Source organism: Mchenga conophoros, linkage group LG7 (assembly GCF_057382185.1).
Source record: "Mchenga conophoros isolate Kocher_MC1m ecotype Shallow Benthic linkage group LG7, M_conophoros_male_GT1.1, whole genome shotgun sequence".
NCBI classification, from domain to species: domain Eukaryota; kingdom Metazoa; phylum Chordata; class Actinopteri; order Cichliformes; family Cichlidae; genus Mchenga; species Mchenga conophoros.
The window spans coordinates 15,239,945-15,262,327 of record NC_140532.1 but is presented as its reverse complement, the minus strand read 5'-3'; the positions used below and the strand labels follow the sequence as shown (position 1 = coordinate 15,262,327).

Here is a 22,383-nt window from a genome sequence, read left to right as displayed (position 1 = left end):
CTCATAACAGCTCATTAAAAAAAATGAAGAAGAATAAAATTACTTTAACAAACAATATTACTTGTTTTCTCAGTAATTCTTTTTTGGTTAAAATGAAAACATCTTTGCTCCATTTCAGCATATTAAAATGCCAGAAAGCCCTCTCTCCCTCTCCCTCTGCCACATTAATGCCTTTCAGGCAAACGAGCTTGTCCCTTCTCTTCATGTGGGCAGCGTGAAAAAAATGCATTATTAAGCTGAGTGTAGTGTTGCTTAGGGGATGCATCCTGTGTGTGTGTGTGTGTGTGTGTGTGTGCGGCAGCATCACCGGGATGCAGGATCCTCCTCCCCTGGAAACTGGAGGAGCATCTTCGCCCTCTGACGTCATGACAGCAGCATCAGCTGTTAGCTCTGCTCTAAGCCTTTTCGCTGCCGATCGCTTCCTGCTCAAAGGAAATATATGAGATCCCCTCCAACCCCTGAAATGGCGACACAGGAGGTACCGCTGAACGAGACTCTGGCTCACCTCAAAACGGAGTCGGAGACGCTGAAGTCGAAGCTGGAGGAGGAAAGAGCGAAGCTGCACGATGTCGAGCGTGAGTGCTAAAAAAATGGAGAGGCCCTGATTCATTCCTGCGTTTACCCTGTGACGGGACGGATAACAGCGAGCGTCTCCTCATAGCCTCACGTTTCTCCGCCAGAAGTCAAAGATCGCCGGTGTTACCGGAGATGGGGGATTTGGCGGAGCAGATTATCGATCCGATCGGCGCCGATGTCACCGATTTGTCAAGAGACGGGGGCAGGCTGTTTTGTTTGCCTCCCCATTTCATAGCCTAATACTTTCATCCATGTTTCATCCATGGACTGTTTTCCTTTACTTTCTTTCTTTTTATTTATTGATTTATTTTTACTCATATTTTACTCATAATATCTGAACAATATGACAATTAAAGCAAGAGTGTGAAATAAAAACGTGAAAATCAAGCACAGGTCATTTCTGATGCATATTTTATGTGATTCGGGCTATCTGAGACATGGCAGATTAAAAATAGATTAATTCAATATTCCTCCATTTAGATGGGCCTGCTGTAGTTTAATCCTGGCTGCTGCCACGAGTGTTAATGTGGGGACATGTTTAATGTATAATATACATGTGTGTTTGTGCAGTACATCAGGTGGCAGAGAAGGTGGAGGGGCTTGGCCAGTTTGTCATGAAGACCCGGAGGACCCTGAAGGGGCACGGGAATAAAGTTCTGTGCATGGACTGGTGCAAGGACAAGAGGAGGATCGTCAGCTCCTCACAGGTCACAAACCCCTAGTCTTGTTTCCAGCTGACTGCAGAGCAAGTTTGTTGTTGGTGGCATGTGTTTTAAAAGTGTACAAACCTTTATTATCTTTTGATACAGGATGGAAAAGTTATTGTGTGGGACGCTTTCACCACCAACAAGGTAACTTTTACTTTTCATGGGTCACGTATTCTTAGATATTTGTATTTTTTGCTTTTGAATCGATAACAATAAAAATAATATAAATTTCCATGATGGTAATAAGTTTGCTTTAGATAGAATTTTTTTTTTTTAGATCAGATAGGAGTGACACATAGGATTTGTGCATCAATATATCTATTGTGTGCTGATGGTAAATCCAACTGTCCTGTTTTTATGAAGGAGACATCAGAGTTAGATGATAAAAACTGAAATTGTGTAAAAGTGTTTTCTAAAGTTTTCTACATGGGACAAACCAAAGCTAGTTGTTCTGCTTTGATTATGGATAATGAATTCTCCCTGTGCGGCTCGAGCACAAAAGCCTTGTCTTCTGATGTTTATAGGAACATGCTGTGACAATGCCTTGCACCTGGGTGATGGCCTGTGCCTATGCCCCCTCTGGCTGCGCTGTAGCTTGTGGGTGAGTGCGTTACTCTCTATGATGATCCAGATCTGGTTGTATTTTGCTGTATTTTTTGTTGCTTTTCTGTATTTTGTTTTTGTGGTAAAGTGTGTAGCTTCTCTGTTGCAGAGGCCTGGACAATAAATGCTCAGTTTATCCTCTGTCTTTGGACAAGAATGAGAACTTAGCTGCAAAGAAGAAGTCAGTGGCCATGCACACAAACTACCTGTCTGCTTGTAGCTTCACCAACTCGGATATGCAGGTGAGAAAACTGTCACCACACTCTAAAAACATCCACAAACCACTGAGGATCATGGGTAAAATGCCTGTGGAAACAGTAGCTGCAAGCTACCTTTTTATTTTTCTCTCAATCAGATATCACTTCCTTCTATATTCCAGTGAGAGCTCCCATACTTTGTTAATAATTTACAAGTTTGACTTCCTGGTCACATGAGGTGTCACACTGCAAAGGCAGTCCATTTACAACTACATGATAGCCTGTAACGACTTCTTTCTTTTTTTTCTCTTGCCGCATGCATTCAAGATCCTGACGTCCAGCGGGGATGGAACATGTGCATTATGGGATGTTGAGAGTGGGCAGCTGTTACAGAGTTTCCATGGACACGCTGCAGACGTGTTGTGTCTGGATCTGGCCCCATCTGAAACCGGAAACACGTTTGTTTCGGGGGTGAGGACACTTTCTGCACAGCTTTCGGTACAGCTTACTTAAAGAGGCTAAACACTGAAATTTTTGACACTTTCTGCTTTGCTTTCATTGGCAGGGCTGTGATAAGAAGGCCAATGTCTGGGATATGCGTTCAGGGCAGTGTATTCAGTCCTTTGAAACTCACGAGTCAGACATAAATAGCGTACGGTAAGTCACACCCTTGTAATGGCTCCTGAATATAAGTGTAGAGAAGGTAAGTGTAAAGATGAGTGCCTTTTCTATTTATAATTACGCATTAAAAGGAAGTGTTTTAAAGGCCTCATCATGTGTGCATTATCATAACATATTTTATGTTATTGTAATGGCCTCTATATTTTTGTTTGCAAACAAAAATGTTAAAATCTGGAGTCTCATTTTCTTATGCTACCACTAGGAGTTGCTATAAGTCAGAAGTATTCAAATCTTACATGTAAGAGCTTTAAAAATTGATTTCTTATTACTGCTGTCTGTATTTTAACAGATACTATCCCAGCGGAGACGCTTTTGCATCTGGATCGGATGACGCTACAGTAAGAATTGATTTCTTCATGTTACCTTTGACTGGTGAAGCCAGTTTTCATGTGCAGCGTGCTGCAGATAATTAATCATAATTACACTGCACCATAAAAAAACAGAAAAAAATGAAAACACTCCCCTTTGTTACAGTGCCGCCTGTATGACCTAAGGGCAGACAGGGAAGTGGCTATCTATTCCAAAGACAGCATCATATTTGGCGTCTCCAGTGTTGATTTCTCGCTCAGTGGTACGATATATAGAATATTTACCTTCGCCGTTGTTTGTACTGAGCTTAAGGATAATGCCGCTAAAACATTTTGGGTGTGCCCTCTCTTTCCCCAGGCCGGCTACTGTTTGGTGGCTACAACGACTACACCATTAATGTTTGGGATGTTCTCAAAGGAACACGGGTCTCTATTCTGTTTGGACACGAGAACCGTGTCAGCACCCTGCGGGTTTCCCCTGATGGGACAGCCTTCTGCACAGGTTCCTGGGACCACACTCTTCGGGTATGATATCTGATCTGGCACATGTGATTACTCCAGGTTTCTGTCTGGTTATATCTTGTAATGTCTATTTTCTTTGCCTTCCAGATCTGGGCCTAAGCATCAAGACAAAAACGATTAAATAGTAGACAGACCTACTGAAGACACACTGATGTTTCTGTTTGCTAGAGTACAATCACAGAGATAGAGACTCAGTTTTGATTGTACATAGGGCACATCAATAGCATTGTATATACTCCAGTGTTTTGGCCAGGGTAGATTTACATATTTTAAAGAGTAATAAACCAAATGGCTAGCTTGCATTACAATGTGATGGGAAGAAAAGGTGCACAGAAGTTCTTACGATTACATCTATGAAGTTTAAAACAAGTATATTACTGAAAATATTATTGGTAGTGGCTTGCATCAGTCTAGGATAGAAGTGACACAATAATGTGATGTGTTAATTAGCCCACATGGAGGAAAATACATGTTTACTTATTGTTATTATTTTTTATTAAACAAATGAGGACATTCATTCAGAGGAGACATCAAAGAGCAGGGGGGCTTTTCTGTGAATGGCAAAAGTAATGAGAAATAATAATGAGATTTATGGAGAAAGGTACAAATTAATATTTTATTTTGGAAATTATATTAAATGTACATCTAACAAACAACGTGTGCACCCAACAGCTGCTTCTCACCTGCCAATATAATACTGTATCAATATCAATGCAAAGAAAGCACATTAATAGGTAAACATGAGATGAATGATTTTTTTTCATACCTGTAATTTAAAATATGGTTTACTACATCTTTTTGCGTTTCCAGATGTGGAAGCCACTCACTACTCGATGTGCACTAGAGACACCCTGAACTTGTGCTACCCCACTGTTGAAATACTAATAAGTTAAAAAAAATTAATTAAAAAATATATATACATATAATTGAATGTACTCCTTTTCATGCAGTTGTCCAATGGTTGTAATTTCATATTTAGAGTAATTATTGTAGTTTAGTGTACAGATATGCAGGGGACTGTTAATCAAACTATTACAAACATAATAAAATCAGTTTTGAATATCGCTCCTACGTGTCTCTTTATTATTATTATTATTATTATTATTATTATTATTATTATTATTATTATTATCTCAGCAGAGTGAGGGCCCACTGTTACTGTTGAGGGTTTCCAATAAAATTTCAAATCAAGCGGAAGTGACATCATCAAAAAGCCTTGCCGATTCAAAACAATGGCCGACAGAAGAGCCAGTGTTGTAACTCTTGTAGTCGTTTTAAATGTTTAACTAGTAACATTTAATGTGTGTATGTAAGAGACTCTTATTGTGATGTTTAGCGATTTAATAAGTGTGTTTTATAAGAGAGAAGCCAGCTGCTTAGCCCGCTTTTAGCTGCCAAAATGAGCGATGTTGTGGAGAAGACGCTGACAGCTCTGCCGAGCCTCCTCTCTTTAGACTCTCACCCTGGGTCTGCAAAACTGTCCTCTACTTCAAAGCTAGGAAACCTCATCAGAGGAATCACTGAGCTAACGTCTAAACATGTGAGTTTGCCCTTTGAAATGAACTAAAAACAAGATAAGTTGACGATACCGTCTAAGGTTGCTAAGCTAAGCTGCCTGTGCTAACTCATTATAGGCATGTCTTTACGTTTAACCTACTTACTGGATGCCTTACATTACTGTACTAAGTTAGAGGCTGGTTTACAGGCGTTGTGTTGTTTTTGCCATGTTAATATCATGTGGCAGAACAAATTATAGCAGTGCTACTTCACGCATTTATCCTCACTGGTGCGTTCATGTTCATTTTCGTAAACTCAGACAAATTGGAGAAGTTCGTCTTCTGGGATTTCCGAGGTTTTGGTAAATGTTTTTTGGACAGGATCCTGGTATTTATCACGTCTAGTCTCTGTGGCAGAAAGCACTCAATGCATACAGGACAAGTAGTCAGCAGTATTCACTCACTTGCCACTTTATAAGGCACACCTGTTCAACTGCTTTTTAACACAAATCTCTAATTTCGTTGCAGCAGTTCCATGCATTTAGACATGCGAACCCGCTGAAGTTCAAACTTGACCATCCGTGATTTAGGTGATCATGGCATGGTTCTTAGTGTCAGACAGGCTGGTCTGAGTATTTCAGTCTGTCAGATTGCTCCTCTGCTTGGATTTTCTCTAGAGTTTATAGAGAACATTGCCCAAAAAAGAGAAAACACAGAAGAGCAAGCCTGAATGTTTAAATTCTGAATGCACAACACACTTAACTGTGAAGCAGATGTGCTATAGCTGCAGAAGACCATAGCAGGTGCCACTCCTGTCAGCTAAGAACAGGAAACTGACTGGAGGAACTGATTAATAAAAGGGGGAAAAAAGAACAGGAAACTGAGGCTACAATTTGGATGGCGTCACCAAATATTGGACAATAAAAGATTAGAAAAATATTGCCTAGTTTCACATTTTCTATTGGAACATTTGGATGGTTGGGTCTGAACTTGGCATAAACATCTTGGAGCCATCCTACTTTGTGTCAGTGGTTCAGGCTGCTGCTGCTGGTGTAATGGTGTGAGAGATATTTTCTTGGCACATGTTGGGCACCCCAGTGCAAACTGAGCATCAATTAAACTCCATAACCTGAATAACACGCCATGTCACAAAACTCAAATCATCTCAAACCGGTTTCTTGAACATGACAATGAGTCACTGTACTCAAATGACCTCCACAGTCAACAGATGTTAGTCCAAAAGAACACCTTTGGTATTTGTAGGATCGGAGTTTCACATCATGAATTAAGAGAGTGACTAGTCACTAGTATGAGCTAGGTGTAACTAATAAAGTGGCCAGTTTGTATAAACCTTGTATTGTTAAACCTGCATACCTGAAATTCTTACTGCATTTCTTTGGTGTTAAATGGTGTGTCTGTATATTCCAGTTACCTTTTGGCAAGCAAAAGCTTGCTGGTTCATTTCCGAGCACAGATACAAATCCCCTTTGAGGTTGTTTCAGGAAGAGTATCCACCGTAAAACCTCTGCCAAATTAAGCATGCAAAACTACTTGCTGTGGAGACTCCTTATGAAAAGGGAGCAGCCAAAATTAACTTTTCACACCATCTTGGAAATTCCAAGCAAACATTTCCCCATTTTTCTGAATTAAGAAGATATCTTAATATCCCAAAAGAGTTTCCGTCCTACTTGAAGGGTTGATTACATGAGTAACAATGACCACCACCCCATTATTGCATATCTTCAAAGTCCTATCAATTCATTTGACTGTGAAGAAATATTCAGAAGACTCTTAAGTCTCTAACAGTACAGTGCCATCTGTTTCGCCCACTGATGCCAGTATTTCCCCTTGTTTCAAAGTGAATTACTCATAAAATCAAGCTTTTGAGAAAATAGAGCTTCTTAGGATTTTAGTAGGAAATTAGTAGGAAAATTCTAGCAGAAGTGTTGCCACGTGTCTGGCAGGAAAGAGAGTACCAATTTGTTTATTTGCAAAAAAAACCCCCGCACTACATTTTTGGAAATATTTGTGGGTGTTTTCTATTTTTTGTGGGGGATTTTGTACTACATGAACACTGAAGTGGCCCCCAGTGAGATGACAGTGCCAACAGTGGCCCACGCTCATTTAAGTTTAGACCCCTGCTCTATAAGGTATCGCCAAGGCCGAAAACATTATGACATAATTCAAATACTTCTCATGTTCAGTAGGAATACTCTATAGGAATAAACCTTGACGTCTCACAGTCTGAAATACATTTAAACTTGTGTTTCTTTGCATCACTGGCTCGCTGTAAACTTCTCATTACCTTGAAATAAGCATGACTCGGTAAACCACCAATGTATTTCATCTTACTTCCCATTGTCTCCTGTTCTATAGGAGGAAGAAAAACTTATTCAGCATGAGCTTTTGGCGATCAAAGAACAAGTGTCCTCTCCCAACACCACCATGGTAAATCTTTCCTGGTTTTTCTCTGCTGTCTTGCACAAGAAATCATATACATTAAAATTCCACCGAGACACGAAGTTACCAATGTGTTTACTTCTTCCTTTTGTCATAATCTGATTCAGAGGCAGATGAAGGAGCTCATGGTGCGATCGATCTACTGTGAAATGTTGGGCTACGAGGCTTCCTTCAGCTATATTCATGCCATTAAACTGGCTCAGCAAGGCACTGTTCTGGAAAAGAGAGTCGGTAGGTTTAATAAATAACTCATTCCTCAGAGTCTCGTGTGTCAGGGCCCATTTGTTCTTATGATCTACACACAAGGCCAGGAGGAGCAGCTGATGATGAGGCAGGTTGCATAAACTTGTTAGGACAACGAGGAGAATATTGCATGGAACAATAAAAGCTTCGTCCTTTGTGGCAAATTCTGACATATGTCTAGTTTCATAACTCATGTTTGATTACTTGGGAAGAAGAGAAGGGTGTTGATGAGACGAGAGAGTCAGCTGAACAGAATGTACCGATAGGAGGTGGGCTCCAGCTGGTTGTTGAAAGCTGCTGATCTTCCTCTAAATCCTTGGCACACAAAACGACATGTAAAAGAATACCATGAAGGAATAAAAAACCCCACCGCACCTGGTCTCATGAATCATTTTACATTTATGTTCCAGTGCGCGTCCTTACGTGGCCTTACTCCCTCCTCTTTTCTTAATTTAAAGGATAATACTGTCATTTTTGAGGATTTAACAATAAAGATTTATACAACAAAAAGACACAAGGTGGTACTTTAAAAGCTTCAGTGTTGAGAGTGTTGCAGAATATGGATTTATTTACAACATCAGTGTTAAATATGAAAAAGCTAGACTGCTTTGGTCACAAATATGTTTATTTGTGGTTTTTCAGGTTACCTCGCTGTGTCCTTATTTCTGAATGAAAGTCACGAGCTTCTGCTCCTCCTGGTAAACACTGTGTTAAAGGTGGGCGTGGGCTTACACAACATTCATCATACGATGCCCAAAAGGGAATTTAGGATATTTGATTGTCGTGTTTTGTGTTCACAGGATCTTCAGAGTACAAATCTTATTGAAGTGTGCATGGCTCTGACTGTTGTCAGCCAGATGTTCCCCAAAGATATGATCCCTGCAATCCTTCCTCTAGTGGAGGAAAAACTAAATCACCCAAAGTAATGAACGCTGCTCATCACCTGCATGCATGGTTGAATATTTCTTTGTGCCGTTGAGCTTGAATATTTTTATTAATACGTTTTTGTCGGAACAAACTTTCAGAGAAATCATTAGAAGGAAAGCAGTCCTGGCGCTGTACAAGTTCTACCTAATAGCACCAAATCAAGTTCAGCACATCCACAACAAGTTTCGCAAAGCTCTTTGTGACAAAGATCCTGGTGTGATGACAGCCTCACTACACATCTACCTGCAGATGATCCAGGTAGTTACTGGTTTCCTCATAATTTGCAGTACTCTGTTGAAATGTACATATGTATGTATTTATTTATTTTTTGCTTTAATACAGGAGAACCCAGAAGCTTACAAGGACCTGACGCCAAGTTTTGTCACCATATTGAAGCAGGTGGTGGGAGGAAAGCTGCCCATGGATTTTAATTATCACACTGTTCCTGCTCCATGGCTTCAAATTCAGCTGCTCAGAATACTCTCCTTACTTGGAAAAAATGATCAGAGGTAGATATTATTTGTCCCATCTTCACATCTCACTAAAATCACCCGATTCTTCACTGATTTTGTGCATGTTCTCTCTCTTCATAGTACAAGTGAGGTCATGTATGAAGTCCTTGATGAGTCTTTACAAAGAGCAGAGATGAACCATAACATCACTTATGGTATGCAGCATTTCTAATCAGTATGCTTTTTGTAACCATTTAAGTTCTTCTGTCAGCCACTTATATACGTTTCTCTTTATTTCCAGCTATTTTATACGAGTGTGTAAAATGTATTTACACAATTCATCCAAAGTCCAACCTTTTGGAAAAAGCTGCAAAGTGCATTGGAAACTTTGTTTTGTCCCCCAAGATAAATCTAAAATATCTAGGTAAGAGACAAAGAGAAACACGACTGTACATAAATAATGTCTCTTTGTTGAAAATCTAACAAAAACACTTTCTCTATGATACTGCAGGCCTGAAGGCCCTCACCTACGTTGTCCAGCAGGATCCTAAACTGGCCTTGCAGCATCAGATGACCATCATAGAGTGTCTTGATCACCCTGACCTCATTATTAAGCGTGAGGTGAGGCTCACAGTGATGTAGTCTGAACGTGTGAGGTTGTAAGGTTGCAGGTTTTTAGCATTACCAGGCTTCTTTTTTTTTGTCTTGTAGACGCTGGAGTTGCTCTTTCGCATCACTAATGGCCAGAATGTTACAGTCATTGTTGAGAAGATGCTGGAGTTTCTGTGTATCAGTGAAGATGATCACACTACCATTGACCTGGTGGGGAAGGTGGCAGAACTGGCGGAAAAATATCCTTTAAAGTGTAATCTTCTTAAATGTTCATTCATTATCACTCCTGAGGCCCTCTGGAGCTGTAAAATGCTGCGGCTAAGAAATCACAGTCATAGAAACTCATATTCAAAGTAACTCTTTGTAAACTTATGTTGTTGTGCTGAGTCACAACAGGCTGTCATTTCAGCTTTTCTGGTTAGATTTCACATAAATCAAACTTTAAAAAGTAAAGAAGAGATGGGAGAACGACCCTTTAGCCACAAGTAGTATTTGGTCACCTTCCTTCACGGGCATATGAGCTTCAGTGACTTCCCATGTTTAATCCATAGGAAATAATGTGATGTCAGTTCACCCTTTGCAGTTGTAACAACTTGTTTATGGGAATTTTTAACCACTCTTCCAGAATTGCATTTGTGAAGTCAGACATTGACAGAGGCCTGGCTCGCAGTCTCCCCTCCAATTCGTCCTAAAGGCGTTCTGTTGGATTGTAGTCAGCACTCTGTGCAGGCCAGTCACGTTCTTCCAGTCATCCATGTCTTTATGGACCTTACTTTGTGCAAAATGGTAAATGGTAAATGGCCTGTATTTATATAGCGCTTTACTAGTCCCTAAGGACCCCAAAGCGCTTTACATATCCAGTCATCCACCCATTCACACACACATTCACACACTGCACTGGTATGCAGTCATGTTGGAAGGAGTTGCCATGGCCAAATTGTTCACAGAAGGTTGGGAGAGTCAAATTGTCTAAAATGTCCTGGTATGCTAAAGCATGAGACTGTAGTTCAGGTGGTAGAGCACTAATTGGTGGTGGTTTGATCCCCCGTCTGCTCCAGTCCGCATGCCAACTATGATAACAATGTATTATAATTAATGAATCTGTAAGTATGAGTGTGTGTGAATGTTAGAGAGAAAGAGAGCTTGTGTGAATGAGGCAAGTTGTGTAAAGCATGTTGAATGCACACTTAGAGTTGAAAAAATAAATAAATAAGAACCATTTACTTTCACTGGAACTATGGGCCCATGATCCAACCGTTAAACCCAGACTCCTCCATCAGGTCGTAGTGATTGAGCCTGCAGAAAGTCGGTGACCTCCGTGCACTATGTGCCTCAGCATCCGCTGACCCTGCTTTGTGGATTTTACGAGGTGTACAACTTTGTGGCTGAATTTCTCATGATCCCAATCACTTCCCTTTGTGATAAAACCTCTAACAATTCACTGTAGAATATTTAGTAGCTAGGACATTTCACAAATGGACATGTGGTGGGGACTCAGTGTTCTTCACCCACAGTGAATGCATGATGAAACTGCACAAAAAAGGTTTTGAAAAATCCTGATGTAAATTTATACTTCCTAGCAATAATATGATGAATTTAGAGAAAACATTAACATTCAAGTTTCTTTTTATTGGAAACCCTTGATACTTTTTTGAGTTAATATTGCGCTAAAACATCATAACTATCAACAATTGGAGGTTGAGATCACGTGACAGAAAGTAAACAGAAATTAACAAAATATTTTTAAATATGTTATTTATGATGCTGAGTTAGTACAAATTCACTGCAATTTTCTCCTTGATAGATTTTCAACCTGTCTGGGGTTTACCTCAACCTGTTGCCCAAAGTGTATCTTTTATACTTTGTTTGTTAAATTTCTTGTATTTTCCTATAAACCACTGTACATATGCACCAGATAACGAATGGTTCATAGAAACGATGAACACTGTGTTTTCTCTTGGTGGAGACATGATGCAGCCTGACATCCCTAACAGTTTTCTCAAACTGCTGTCTGAGGGTGAGAAACCCACACGTTCAAATGATTCTGCTGTGATTTTCTTGCTCACTGATATGATGCTGATTGATTGAAATTTTAATTGTGAGCGATGGATGATGAATTTCTCTCTAAATACGCAGGCTTTGACAGTGTGGAGGAAGACAGGAAGTTGAGGCTTTTTGCTGTGAATTCGTACATTCCTCTGCTGCGGGGAGAGCCTGGCAAACTGCCACAGCGCTTCCTCCAAGTCATCAGCTGGGTGAGTGATGCTCTCACAATGTGGATCATTAATAGACTTTTATATTATTATGTAATAAGAGCGAGAAGCAAAAGAACAGTACATGCAGTTACTGCTCGGTTTACGTCATACAGTTAAATATTAAAGTGCTTGAAATACAAAATTATTTTACAAAGCGGATTCCAAAAAAGTTGGGACACTAAACAAATTGTGAATAAAAACTGAATGCAACGATGTGGAGATGGCAAATGTCAATATTTTATTCAGAATAGAACATAAATCACGGAACAAATGTTGAAACTGAGAAAATGTATCATTTTAAGGGAAAAAATATGGTGATTCAAAATGTCATGGTTTCAACAAATCCCAAAAAAGTTGGGACAAGGCCATTTTCACCACTGTGTGGCATCTCCCCTTCTTCTTACAACACTCAACAGACGTCTGGGGACCGAGGAGACCAGTTTCTCAAGTTTAGAAATAGGAATGCTCTCCCATTCTTGTCTAATACAGGCCTCTAACTGTTCAATCGTCTTGGGCCTTCTTTGTCGCACCTTCCTCTTTATGATGCGCCAAATATTCTCTATAGGTGAAAGATCTGGACTGCAGACGTGCCATTTCAGTACCTGGATCCTTCTCCTACGCAGCCATGATGTTGTGATTGATGCAGAATGTGGTCTGGCATAACCTTCTTGAAAAATACAGGGTCTTCCCTGAAAGAGATGACGTCTGGATGGGAGCATATGTTGTTCTAGAATCTGAATATATTTTTCTGCATTGATGGTGCCTTTCCAGACATGCAAGCTGCCCATGCCACACGTACTCATGCAACCCCATACCATCAAAGATGCAGGCTTCTGAACTGAGCATTGATAACAACTTGGGTTGTCCTTGTCCTCTGGTCCGGATGACATGGCGTCCCACATTTCCAAAAAGAACTTCGAATCGTGACTCGTCTGACCACAGAACAGTCTTCCATTTTGCCACACTCCATTTTAAATGATTCCTGGCCCAGTGAAAACGCCTGAGCTTGTGGATCTTGCTTAGAAATGGCTTCTTCTTTGCACTGTAGCATTTCATCTGGCAACGGCGGATGGCTTGTGTTCACTGACAATGGTTTCTGGAAGCATTCCTGAGCCCATTCTGTGATTTCCTTTACAGTAGCATTCCTGTTTGTGGTGCAGTGTCGTTTAAGGGCCCGGAGATCACGGGCATCCAGTATGGGTTTATGCCCTTGACCCTTACGCACAGAGATTGTTCCGGATGATGTTATGCACAGTTGATGATGATAACTGCAAAGTCTTTGCAATTTTTCGCTGGGTAACACCTTTCTGATATTGCTCCACTATCTTTCTGCACAACATTGTGGGAATTGGTGATCCTCTACCCATCTTGGCTTCTGAGAGACACTGCCACTCTGAGAAGCTCTTTTTATACCCAATCATGCCAATTAACCTAATTGGTGTTAATTGGTCTTCCACCTCTTCGTTATGCTCAAATTTACTTTTTACTTATTGCTACTTGTCCCAACTTTTTTGGGATTTGTTGACACAGTGTAATTTTGAATCAACATATTTTTCCTTTGAAATGATACATTTTCTCGGATTAAACTTTTCATCTGTCATCTACGTTCTATTCTGAATAAAATATTGCCATTTGCCATCTCCACATCATTGCATTCAGTTTTTATTCACAATTTGTTTAGTGTCCCAACTTTTTTGCAATCCGGTTTGTAAATTAATGTTCCGAAAAATAAAATCAGTGCTGTGAAAAAATATGAATGTACAAATTCTGCACAGGTTTCAGGATCCAGAAGCTGAACGCTTAGTCATATCTGAGTCTGGTCGAGAACATGTTAGTCAGCTCACAGGAACTGAAGCCTGTGACAAAAAACAAAAACAAAAAACAACACAGCCAGGTTAATATGTGTTAGCTTGAAATATAGAGGCAGTAACCAACAAGAACAAGTGCAGATGTGTTTGCTTTTTCCTGACCCAAGAGTCGGGAAACCCAAAGAGATCAGCTAATGAAGGAGCACAAATGTTGCCTCACATTAAAGTGGATTATGTGGTAACTTTGATCTTTTGACTACTGAATTTATAAAGAATTACATTTTTAAAAGGACTCAAAAAATAACCAAACTAGTTGAACCGCAACACTAAACCAGCCTCCAGTGTATTAAACAGGTGGCCTAGACACCCACTATTATTCCTCTCTCCTGATCACACCACACCTGTAAAAAGGGGTAGCAGTTTCCCTTCCTTAAGAATGGCTTAATAACCACCCTTCCACTGTGACCACTAACAAAATACTTAAAGATACAGATTGATACTGGTTCTTTGCAAAATTGTCTATTGTATGTGTAGGTAAAACACTAGTTCGTCCCTTGAATTAAGTGCTTGAATAATTCATATGTCCATATTAAGTGGCTCAGGACTGAGATTGGACTGAAATTGGGGACAAAGCAGCCAATATCCAAAGAAAAACTTTAGAAAACCTTCACAAAGCCTGAAGAAGTATTCCTCAAGACCATTTTAAAAGAGTTGCTCCTTGGAAGCAAAATATAAAAAAATGAGTGCTGGCTCAAGACTTTTGCACAGTGCTGTATGAAAACAGGATCATAACCAGGAACTGTTCTTTAGAAATAGGTGGAGAAACTACTTGCTTTGGGTATCACTACAGAAGGTGACACTAGTTTAAAAGAGAGAGACAACAACAAGTTTACAGCTTTCCTTTGTTGCAACTAAAAGCGTTCTACAGAACTTCATTAATATTTATGTGTAACACCCATCCCACGTTCTATTGAGAGGGGCCCTGGGTTCCTGTTGTTACTTTCCTATTGATACTCCCTTTTTAATGCTTATGGTATTAAATATGCAATAAAACTACACTATATGGAAATAAATCACACACAAGCAGGTCAATTATAAAGTTAACTCCACTTTAGTGAATGCTGAATTAACAACACAAAGGAAATAAGTAAAATCAATAAAGTTTGTTAAACAATGGTAAGGTATCTACCTCAACAGAAACAAAATAATCAAATAATATTGTGGGCCCTCACGCGCTCTCACCAAACACACACACACACCTCAAGTGCTACAGTCTTTCTGCTAGCAAACCCCTCGTTGCAGGCCTGAGTCGTGGCTCGGGTGCGTTGGGACCTAAAACAATATGGTCGCTTCACTTGTTGCCAAGCAGTAAAAATAAAAGCACGTGCAAACAACAGTACTCACACCTCCAGGCAGTTCAAGGGGATAGCGGGGAAACTGGGTCACGGCTACCAGCAGGCCATGGCAGCAGCACTCACAGTCGTCCTTTCCACGTGCTCCCACGTGAACACATAACTTCAGCACACCAGCAGAAGGGGCCTCTCTGACACGCCAGCAAGACGTCCGTCTCCTCCTACTGAATCACACAACCCCGCTAAATGCCAGTTCACACGCGTTAACATTCAATCTTAGCATTAGCTTAATAAATAAAAACAGAGCAGAACAAGAGCTTAGCGAATATGCTAGGCTACGCTAGCGGCTAGTCGCGGTTAGCAGTTAGCCTGTTTTACACAATAACATTGGGTTCAAGTGTCAGACAAAATTCACATTTACCTCACAGTAGGGTACAACAGTTCTCGACTCCAGTTAACTATCCGTCAACCCGAAAATGCGTGTCGCCCTTCTATGAACTCTGCGTTCACTCGACACTGTTCAGCTCTCGTCTCTCTCGCTTCCTGCAGAGTGCACACGGCTCCCCACTTACTCCCACCCCTCTACCTGAGACTACTTCAGGGTTCACTGGAGCTGTAGTACATATCAATACCATATCAAAAATAATGACATAAACCTCAAAATACAAATAAAAAGGTTGTGCATTTAACTGACACACATCACATACTTTGCAGGCATTTGTATACATTCTTGAACACATTAAACATTTGCAATTAACTATCAATATTAATGAACAAATTTAAATAATGAGCTACTTATACAGCCAGGGCTACATATGCTAAACCTTTACTTACTCTCTGTAATTCCCAGGTGCTTGGGGAATACTCTCATTTGAGGGAGGATCTTGAACCTGCTGAAGTCCTGAGCCTGCTAGCCAAACTTTTGGACATGAAAAACAGCAGCAGTGAAACCAAGAGCTGGGTCCTCATGGCCATGACCAAACTCTGCAAAGGTGGTGCTGATGCTTCTGTAACTCAGGAGGTTTCTGAGACATACAGCAGCTCCTTGGATACAGTGCTGAGACAAAGGGCGCATGAGTTGCAGTACCTCAGCCAAGACCCTGAACTAAGAGCCAGGGTGTTGCCACGAGGTGCCAAACCAGAGACTCTGGAGGTAACGTGTTTAACTTGTTTGCAGTGAGCAGAGAACCCGGCCACATTAATAACATTTAAATATTAACTCTGTAGCTCTTTTCACAGTAAAAGCAGGTTAGTTGACGGTTGTGAAAACCTGCAAACACTTTATGGAAACACCCCTCAGGGTGCAAAATTGATTAGATTGATGACAGCCTTTACCGTAATCACATTATTCATTTTATGAGTAATCAAACCTGTAACATGTCTGGAGAAGTCTGAAGGGCGGAGCTCTCCAGAGAACTTCATTCAGTATCGGACTCACTTTCATTCATTTAGAGAGCAAGAAAACCAATCTCTCTTCTTTTGGCCAAGAATTTTATTTTAAACACATAAATTAGTAATTATATGTTTTTGTGTAGCTGAGCAAAGCACACAGAGCACTCAGGCGCAACGTCTTCAGTCCTGCGGCAATTTTGCGTGACTGTTTGATTGTTTTTAGGTGGATTCCTCGCTGTCATTTCTTGACAGATTTGTGTCAGAGGCGTTGGCTGCCGGCGCTGCTCCATACAAACCTCCCCACCAACGGCAGGAGGAATTAGATCAGTCAAAAGGTAAAATGTAGATAAATATCTTGGCAGCACATTCGGCATCTTGTTTGGATTTGTTCTGACTTTGTTGTCTATCTCAGCCTTGAGCCTGGAGCCCTATGGCCTTTCTCTGCCTATCAGCATGTCCTCCTGCAGCATCACTGACAGACAGTCTCCTACACTGTTGTCCATGAGCTCGGGTCTGTCAGGGGATAGCGCTGACCTCTCACACAAAGGAGGGTATGTGGACACCACATGCATGCATTTGTTGGTGTAATCAAGTTCCTAGTTTTAGTGTTGAATTCACACTGAAGACTTGCTGTTTGTGTTTCAGCTCTTCAGCTTTGAAGCTGGATGGCATAAAGAGGGTGTGGGGAAGGGAGGGCTATCTGGCCCAGAGAGAACCTGTAGAGGAAGCTGCACAGGTTGAGGTTCCCAGTCCCATTCAGTCTCCCGGCCGGCAGGGCGAAGGCGACAGTTTGCACAGCCAAACTCCAACTCAGACACCGACCCCAGAGCCTGAACAAGAGAAACAGCAGCTGGCTTCTTCGCTGTTTGTTGGCCTGGCTTCCCAAAGCTCTGTGTCTCTGGTGAGGTTATCAGTCCATATACCATATGTGCAAAGAGCAAGCATCAGCTTATGGTTCAGACTGTTCTGATTTTTATGTGGAGGATCACCGAAAACACTTAAGCCACAGGAGTTTTAGGGCATCAGGTCAGAGTTTAAACTGTCACCGGAGTCAGTTATGCTGTAAACAAGCTCATCACTTGTACATGTCATAATGTGCCTACTGACAGCACATTTAACATACAATTAAAATGAATATTTTTTTTTGGCCTCGACAACTCAGTCTGTGCTTATCACCCAACTCACCAGATTTGCCTGCCTTTAATTCATTCATTCTTTTGAAGGGTCATCATTTTGAAATGAGGAGGAGATAAAGCATGCATCACCCACAAGGGCAGTGGGGTAGAACAGGAGTTCCTCTGATTCAAAAATAGCAGCCACACTGAAAACATTGGAGTGTTGCCAAAGGAGATGATCTTTAAGGAGCATTTAAATCAGTGACGGTTTTTGATATTTATGGCCAGAGTTGTGGAACTTTATGATCGCACTTCATCCCTGAAGGTAGCCCTGAATAAAATATGTGTTAATCTATTTTTACATTTTTGGCAATTTCAACATAGAGGGCAACAAAGAGGACCGGATGAACACTCGTCTGTTTTTATTATCAAAATTAATGATGATGAACCAAACATTTCTTACATTTTTGTGAGGCCCATTTAGCTACTCGGTGAGTCTAAGATGAGACAAAAGGTGTTGCTTTTTAGAACATATTCAATGATTGGCTGAACATTTTCTCGGGTGGTAGGATCTACTAATGCTATTAATTTAAGGATGTCAAACTCATTTTACATCATAGACCACATGCAGCGCACTTTGATCTTAAGTGGGCCAGATCTTTGAAATTACATGATAAATGCATAAAAAGTTCTAGTAGTTCTTTCATTTAAACTTTCATTTAAACTTGCATAGGTATGTCTTGAACACGTTTCAAAGTCCATTGGAGACCTTGCAGGGCCAATTCTCATTTAAAACCCCTGCTATAAGTGAAAGTGCTTAACGTGGAGCTATTTGTGCAGCTATTTGCATTGCTGATTCTGAACATTTTTCCTACATATATGTGTTTTTGCTTCTAACAGATGGGAAAATCTGAGCCGATGCCACAGCGATTCCGAAGAAAAGCCAAAGGTCAAGGTCTGGGCTCGTCCTTTATCGCAAACGAGCAAATATCCAGCTCCCTCATCTCTCCTCCCAGTGCTGTAGATAACCTGCTGTGTAACAACCTACTAGACTCCAACAACGCCTCAGAGCTGGCCGAACAGACATCTCAGCTCTCTCAGAGCCTCACTGCTGCTAATGGCACCTGTCACGCAGAGGCAGAGTTAACTGAATCTGACACAAAGGGATGTAACCCTGCTCTCCGCAGGGATAACTGTGTGGTAGCTGCTGGTCCTGGTCCACATAACGACCCAGGCAGACTAACAGAAGTGTGTCTGGATTCTTATCTTCCTGCAGAGCTTTCTGGCCTTTCACACTCAGAAATCGCTCCCTTGTGTGCCAACCAAAGCCTGAATCTCTCAGCCTGTCATGTGCAGAAGGAAGATTCATTAATATTAGTTGTTTTTATTATGAACTCCTCTGAGTCTGCCATACAACAGATGCTGCTTCAGGTCGACTCTGAAGAACTTGAGGTAAATTATTCAGTAGAAAATTATCAATAGAGTCGTTTGGTGTCCATTAGTCTTTTATAATGAGGTTGCTTCGTTGTATTGTTTATTTTTAGGTATCCTGCCTATGTGATAGTCCAGCGGGGGAGGTGACAAGCTACAGTGTAGCAGTGGGCCAGTATTCTCTAACTGTGAAGAGGCCTGCGGTTCACGTCGAGGTGGTCGGGACGGTATCTTACCAGCTGCCTGCTGGGACGTCTCAGTCATTGCAGTTTTCATATAAAGTCCCTTTAACCAGCTTCATCAGGTGAGATATGTAGTGCTCGTATTTGAAGTGCAGCATTTAAGTGACATAAAATTAATCCAAGTTTCCTGCAGGCCTTTTGTGGTGTCCACAGAGGAATATGGGACGATGTGGCTTTCCTTCTCTCACGACACAAAGCAGAATCTGACGTTGATAAATGACAACCAAGAACCTCTCACAGCCACTCTGAATGCTCTGAAGAAGAAGCTCCAGCTTCATGTTGTGGAAGTTATAGGTGAATGAACATTTGTTTCCTGCTCGTATTCAAGCTGTTCAAACTGAGAGTATCATTTTATGCTTAATGCATATAAAAGCAGCATTCACATCAACATGTGTGTGTTAGAATATTCACCAACTCATCTGTGGTAACTACTGTTTATTTATTCTTAACATTAGGAATAACTGTTTTAAAAAACTACATTAATTAAAAAGATGAGATAATGCAGCTTGACTATACGTCAAATATGCCTCTAATGAGGTGTACTTAGGAGTTTATGAAGAAAATTTACAACTTTAACTTTCGCTTGTATGCAGCATGAACATCATTAAATAACACGGCGGTACCAATAAACAGCATTACAAAGGGGAAGAAGAAGAAGATTTTAAAATTGCATATAGAAAAGGAGACATAGATATTAATGTGTCCTATACTTTTTGCTGAGTAACCTTCATTGTTTTCTGCTCAGGCATGGAAGGAATCGTAGCTTGCCGTCTCCTTCAGGATCTGCCGTGTCTGATGCATTGCCGGGTGAATGCCGGCTGGCTGGCTGTCTGGCTGCGGTCGCCGGTGCCCGACCTGCCCGACTGCCTGATCTACCACTGCCAGAGAGCTTTACAGAGCCTCTGAGACTCAGAGCTGCAGCACCACTCACCACCACTGAAACCACTGAGGAACTAAACCCACTAGACCCTCACTGAAGAGGAAGGTACACAGAGCTGAAGTGCTGAACAGAAAAGGAGAAACCTGCTGTTGTGGCTTTTGATCTTTATTTTGCGGTCTTTATGAATTTCACTCAAAGTTATTTAGTAAGATTTGGTTTTATTTATTTGGCAGAACTATAACTCATTGAAAGACATGGCAGGTTAAAAGCTCAGGGTCAAATGATGGTGTTTAATCATCTGTGGGTGTTTCATTATTGCCTTTTAGTCGTGAAAGAGCTCCATAATCACTAAACAATTGAAGCCTTCTTCCTGGTTAAATTCTGATGGTATGCTTTGTATAACAGAAAATTCTCAAAGTGTAAAATAATGAAGTTCTCAGTTGTTTCTTTTTCCTGTACACCAGAGAGAAGATATATATTTTTTGTGATCTGAAATACATTTTCTAGGCTACAACAATCATAACAGTGGAGCGAGTAAGTCCACAGTCACTTGTCCCTCTTCCACTTTCACATTTACAACAGATGCATTGAAGAAAAGATAGTGTAGCAACTTCAGTGTATGAATAACCACAGACAAATCAGAAGGATTACATGACGGCCACGGCAGAGAAACTGAAGGATCATGTCATCACTAAGCCACTTTCTATTAGTTCGTTAGCCAAGCATGGTTGCTAAATATGCAGCACTAACCAAAAATGGCCCCTTGAGGCTGATTGATTGCTTCTCTCTCCAAAAGACCAGCACGGTGGCTGATAAAATGCAAACGTTGCGGTTTCAAAATTAGCAGCACCACTATATACATTCTACACCTTTAACATATTAGCCCTATTGAGCTGTGATGGCTAATGCCCAGTAAATGTAAAGCATGCTAGCTTTAATATTTAAAGACGCTTAATGGAGATTATTTCTACTTGATCTAATCATGATCTAGCGATAAATCTCATGGTAAAACCAGCCCAACCACCTTTTCCTGCTTACAACTGAACCTCGGATTTACAGAATTGCTACACTTTTAATTTTTTTTTGACTTTCACCATAATAACAGCAGGCTGAAATGCAAATAAAACTGAAGAAAGATGCTCTCTTGTTCACTTTTTACAGACTTGTCTCATGAGATGCTAAACAGAAGTGCAGTGTTTGATTATTTTCCAAGAATCAGCAGCTTGTCCTCTGATTTTGATTTAGTCTCTTGAATGGATGAGCGCACAGTATATTTGCACTAGTTCATTTTATTTGCAGCTCTTTTGCTCCTTTATTGAAAAAGCACAGGACGATACTGACAACGACTCCACGTGGAGGTTAATAAGAAATTGAAGCATTTGATCGGTCATGTTTGGCATATTCATGAAATTTAAAGTGTTGTAAATATTTGTAAAATATCCAGTTGGCCTGCTCGCGGCTGACGTGAACTTCCCCTTTTTTCTTTCTGACACGTACAGTGAGCGGTCTGTCTTGGACGGTATGGACTGATTATTTAAGCACTCATGTTTCTCATTAGGTGGATGTTAAGGGTTGTTATATTTTTGTATGACTGCAGTATTAAAAGAACATATTTATGCGTTTATATTCTTACAAAATGTTTACATGCATTTCACTGAAAGAAAGGGAACCATTGTTCTTCATGTGCTGTTTGACTGGTCTGTGCCAGATTACACCTGTATGTTTCTTTGACATGTTTTGGCTTGTTTTAAGTAATTCAGCCTGAAGGGAAAGTTTGCTTTCTGCGTTTCTTCTATGCCTGTGTGCTGGTTTGAAGCACAGTGTGATGCTAACAGTGTCTCTAATACTCAGTTTTAACCCTACGCCTTATGTTTTAATGCCAGTACGGCATGTTTGATTTGTGCCTGTGGTACAGAGGAAAAAAAACATCCTTGTTTCTTGGAGTGCCTGTCATTACATTCAGTTAACTTATGAATAAATTCAACATGTGAAAATGACCCTTTGACTTTGACTCATTGGTTATTTAATAAATTGAGGCTCTCATGGAGTTTATGCTTATTAACACATGTATTGGGTGTGAAACAGGAAGTAATAATACGAAAATTTATATGAACTACTGATTCT

General features: G+C 40.6%; 2 protein-coding genes across 3 annotated transcripts; both read left to right on the top strand.

The window, feature by feature from the left end:
- Positions 1-328: 328 nt before the first annotated feature.
- gnb5a (guanine nucleotide binding protein (G protein), beta 5a) lies at positions 329-4,659 on the top strand. 2 transcript variants are annotated; one of them, XM_085282422.1, is made up of 11 exons: positions 332-575; positions 1,147-1,283; positions 1,386-1,427; positions 1,808-1,884; positions 1,996-2,128; positions 2,411-2,554; positions 2,649-2,740; positions 3,054-3,102; positions 3,239-3,335; positions 3,431-3,597; positions 3,682-4,659. In XM_085282422.1, the coding sequence occupies exons 1-11, from the start codon at positions 440-442 to the stop codon at positions 3,691-3,693; spliced, it is 1,086 nt and encodes a 361-aa protein (XP_085138548.1). In that variant the 5' UTR covers positions 332-439; the 3' UTR covers positions 3,694-4,659. The 2 variants fall into 2 exon arrangements, with proteins under 2 accessions (XP_085138549.1, XP_085138548.1); XM_085282423.1 differs by having other exon boundaries at positions 329-575; positions 3,431-3,708.
- A 158-nt stretch (positions 4,660-4,817) lies between these two features.
- ap4e1 (adaptor related protein complex 4 subunit epsilon 1) lies at positions 4,818-22,256 on the top strand. The gene is made up of 21 exons (XM_085282456.1): positions 4,818-5,134; positions 7,467-7,538; positions 7,658-7,781; positions 8,436-8,509; positions 8,594-8,715; positions 8,819-8,978; positions 9,063-9,229; positions 9,314-9,387; positions 9,474-9,596; positions 9,684-9,793; positions 9,884-10,027; positions 11,693-11,801; positions 11,921-12,039; positions 16,050-16,352; positions 16,815-16,926; positions 17,004-17,142; positions 17,237-17,492; positions 18,607-19,158; positions 19,251-19,441; positions 19,513-19,673; positions 20,125-22,256. Exons 1-21 carry the CDS (start codon positions 4,994-4,996, stop codon positions 20,283-20,285), a joined length of 3,414 nt encoding a protein of 1,137 aa, XP_085138582.1. The 5' UTR covers positions 4,818-4,993; the 3' UTR covers positions 20,286-22,256.
- The last annotated feature ends 127 nt before the right edge of the window (positions 22,257-22,383 follow it).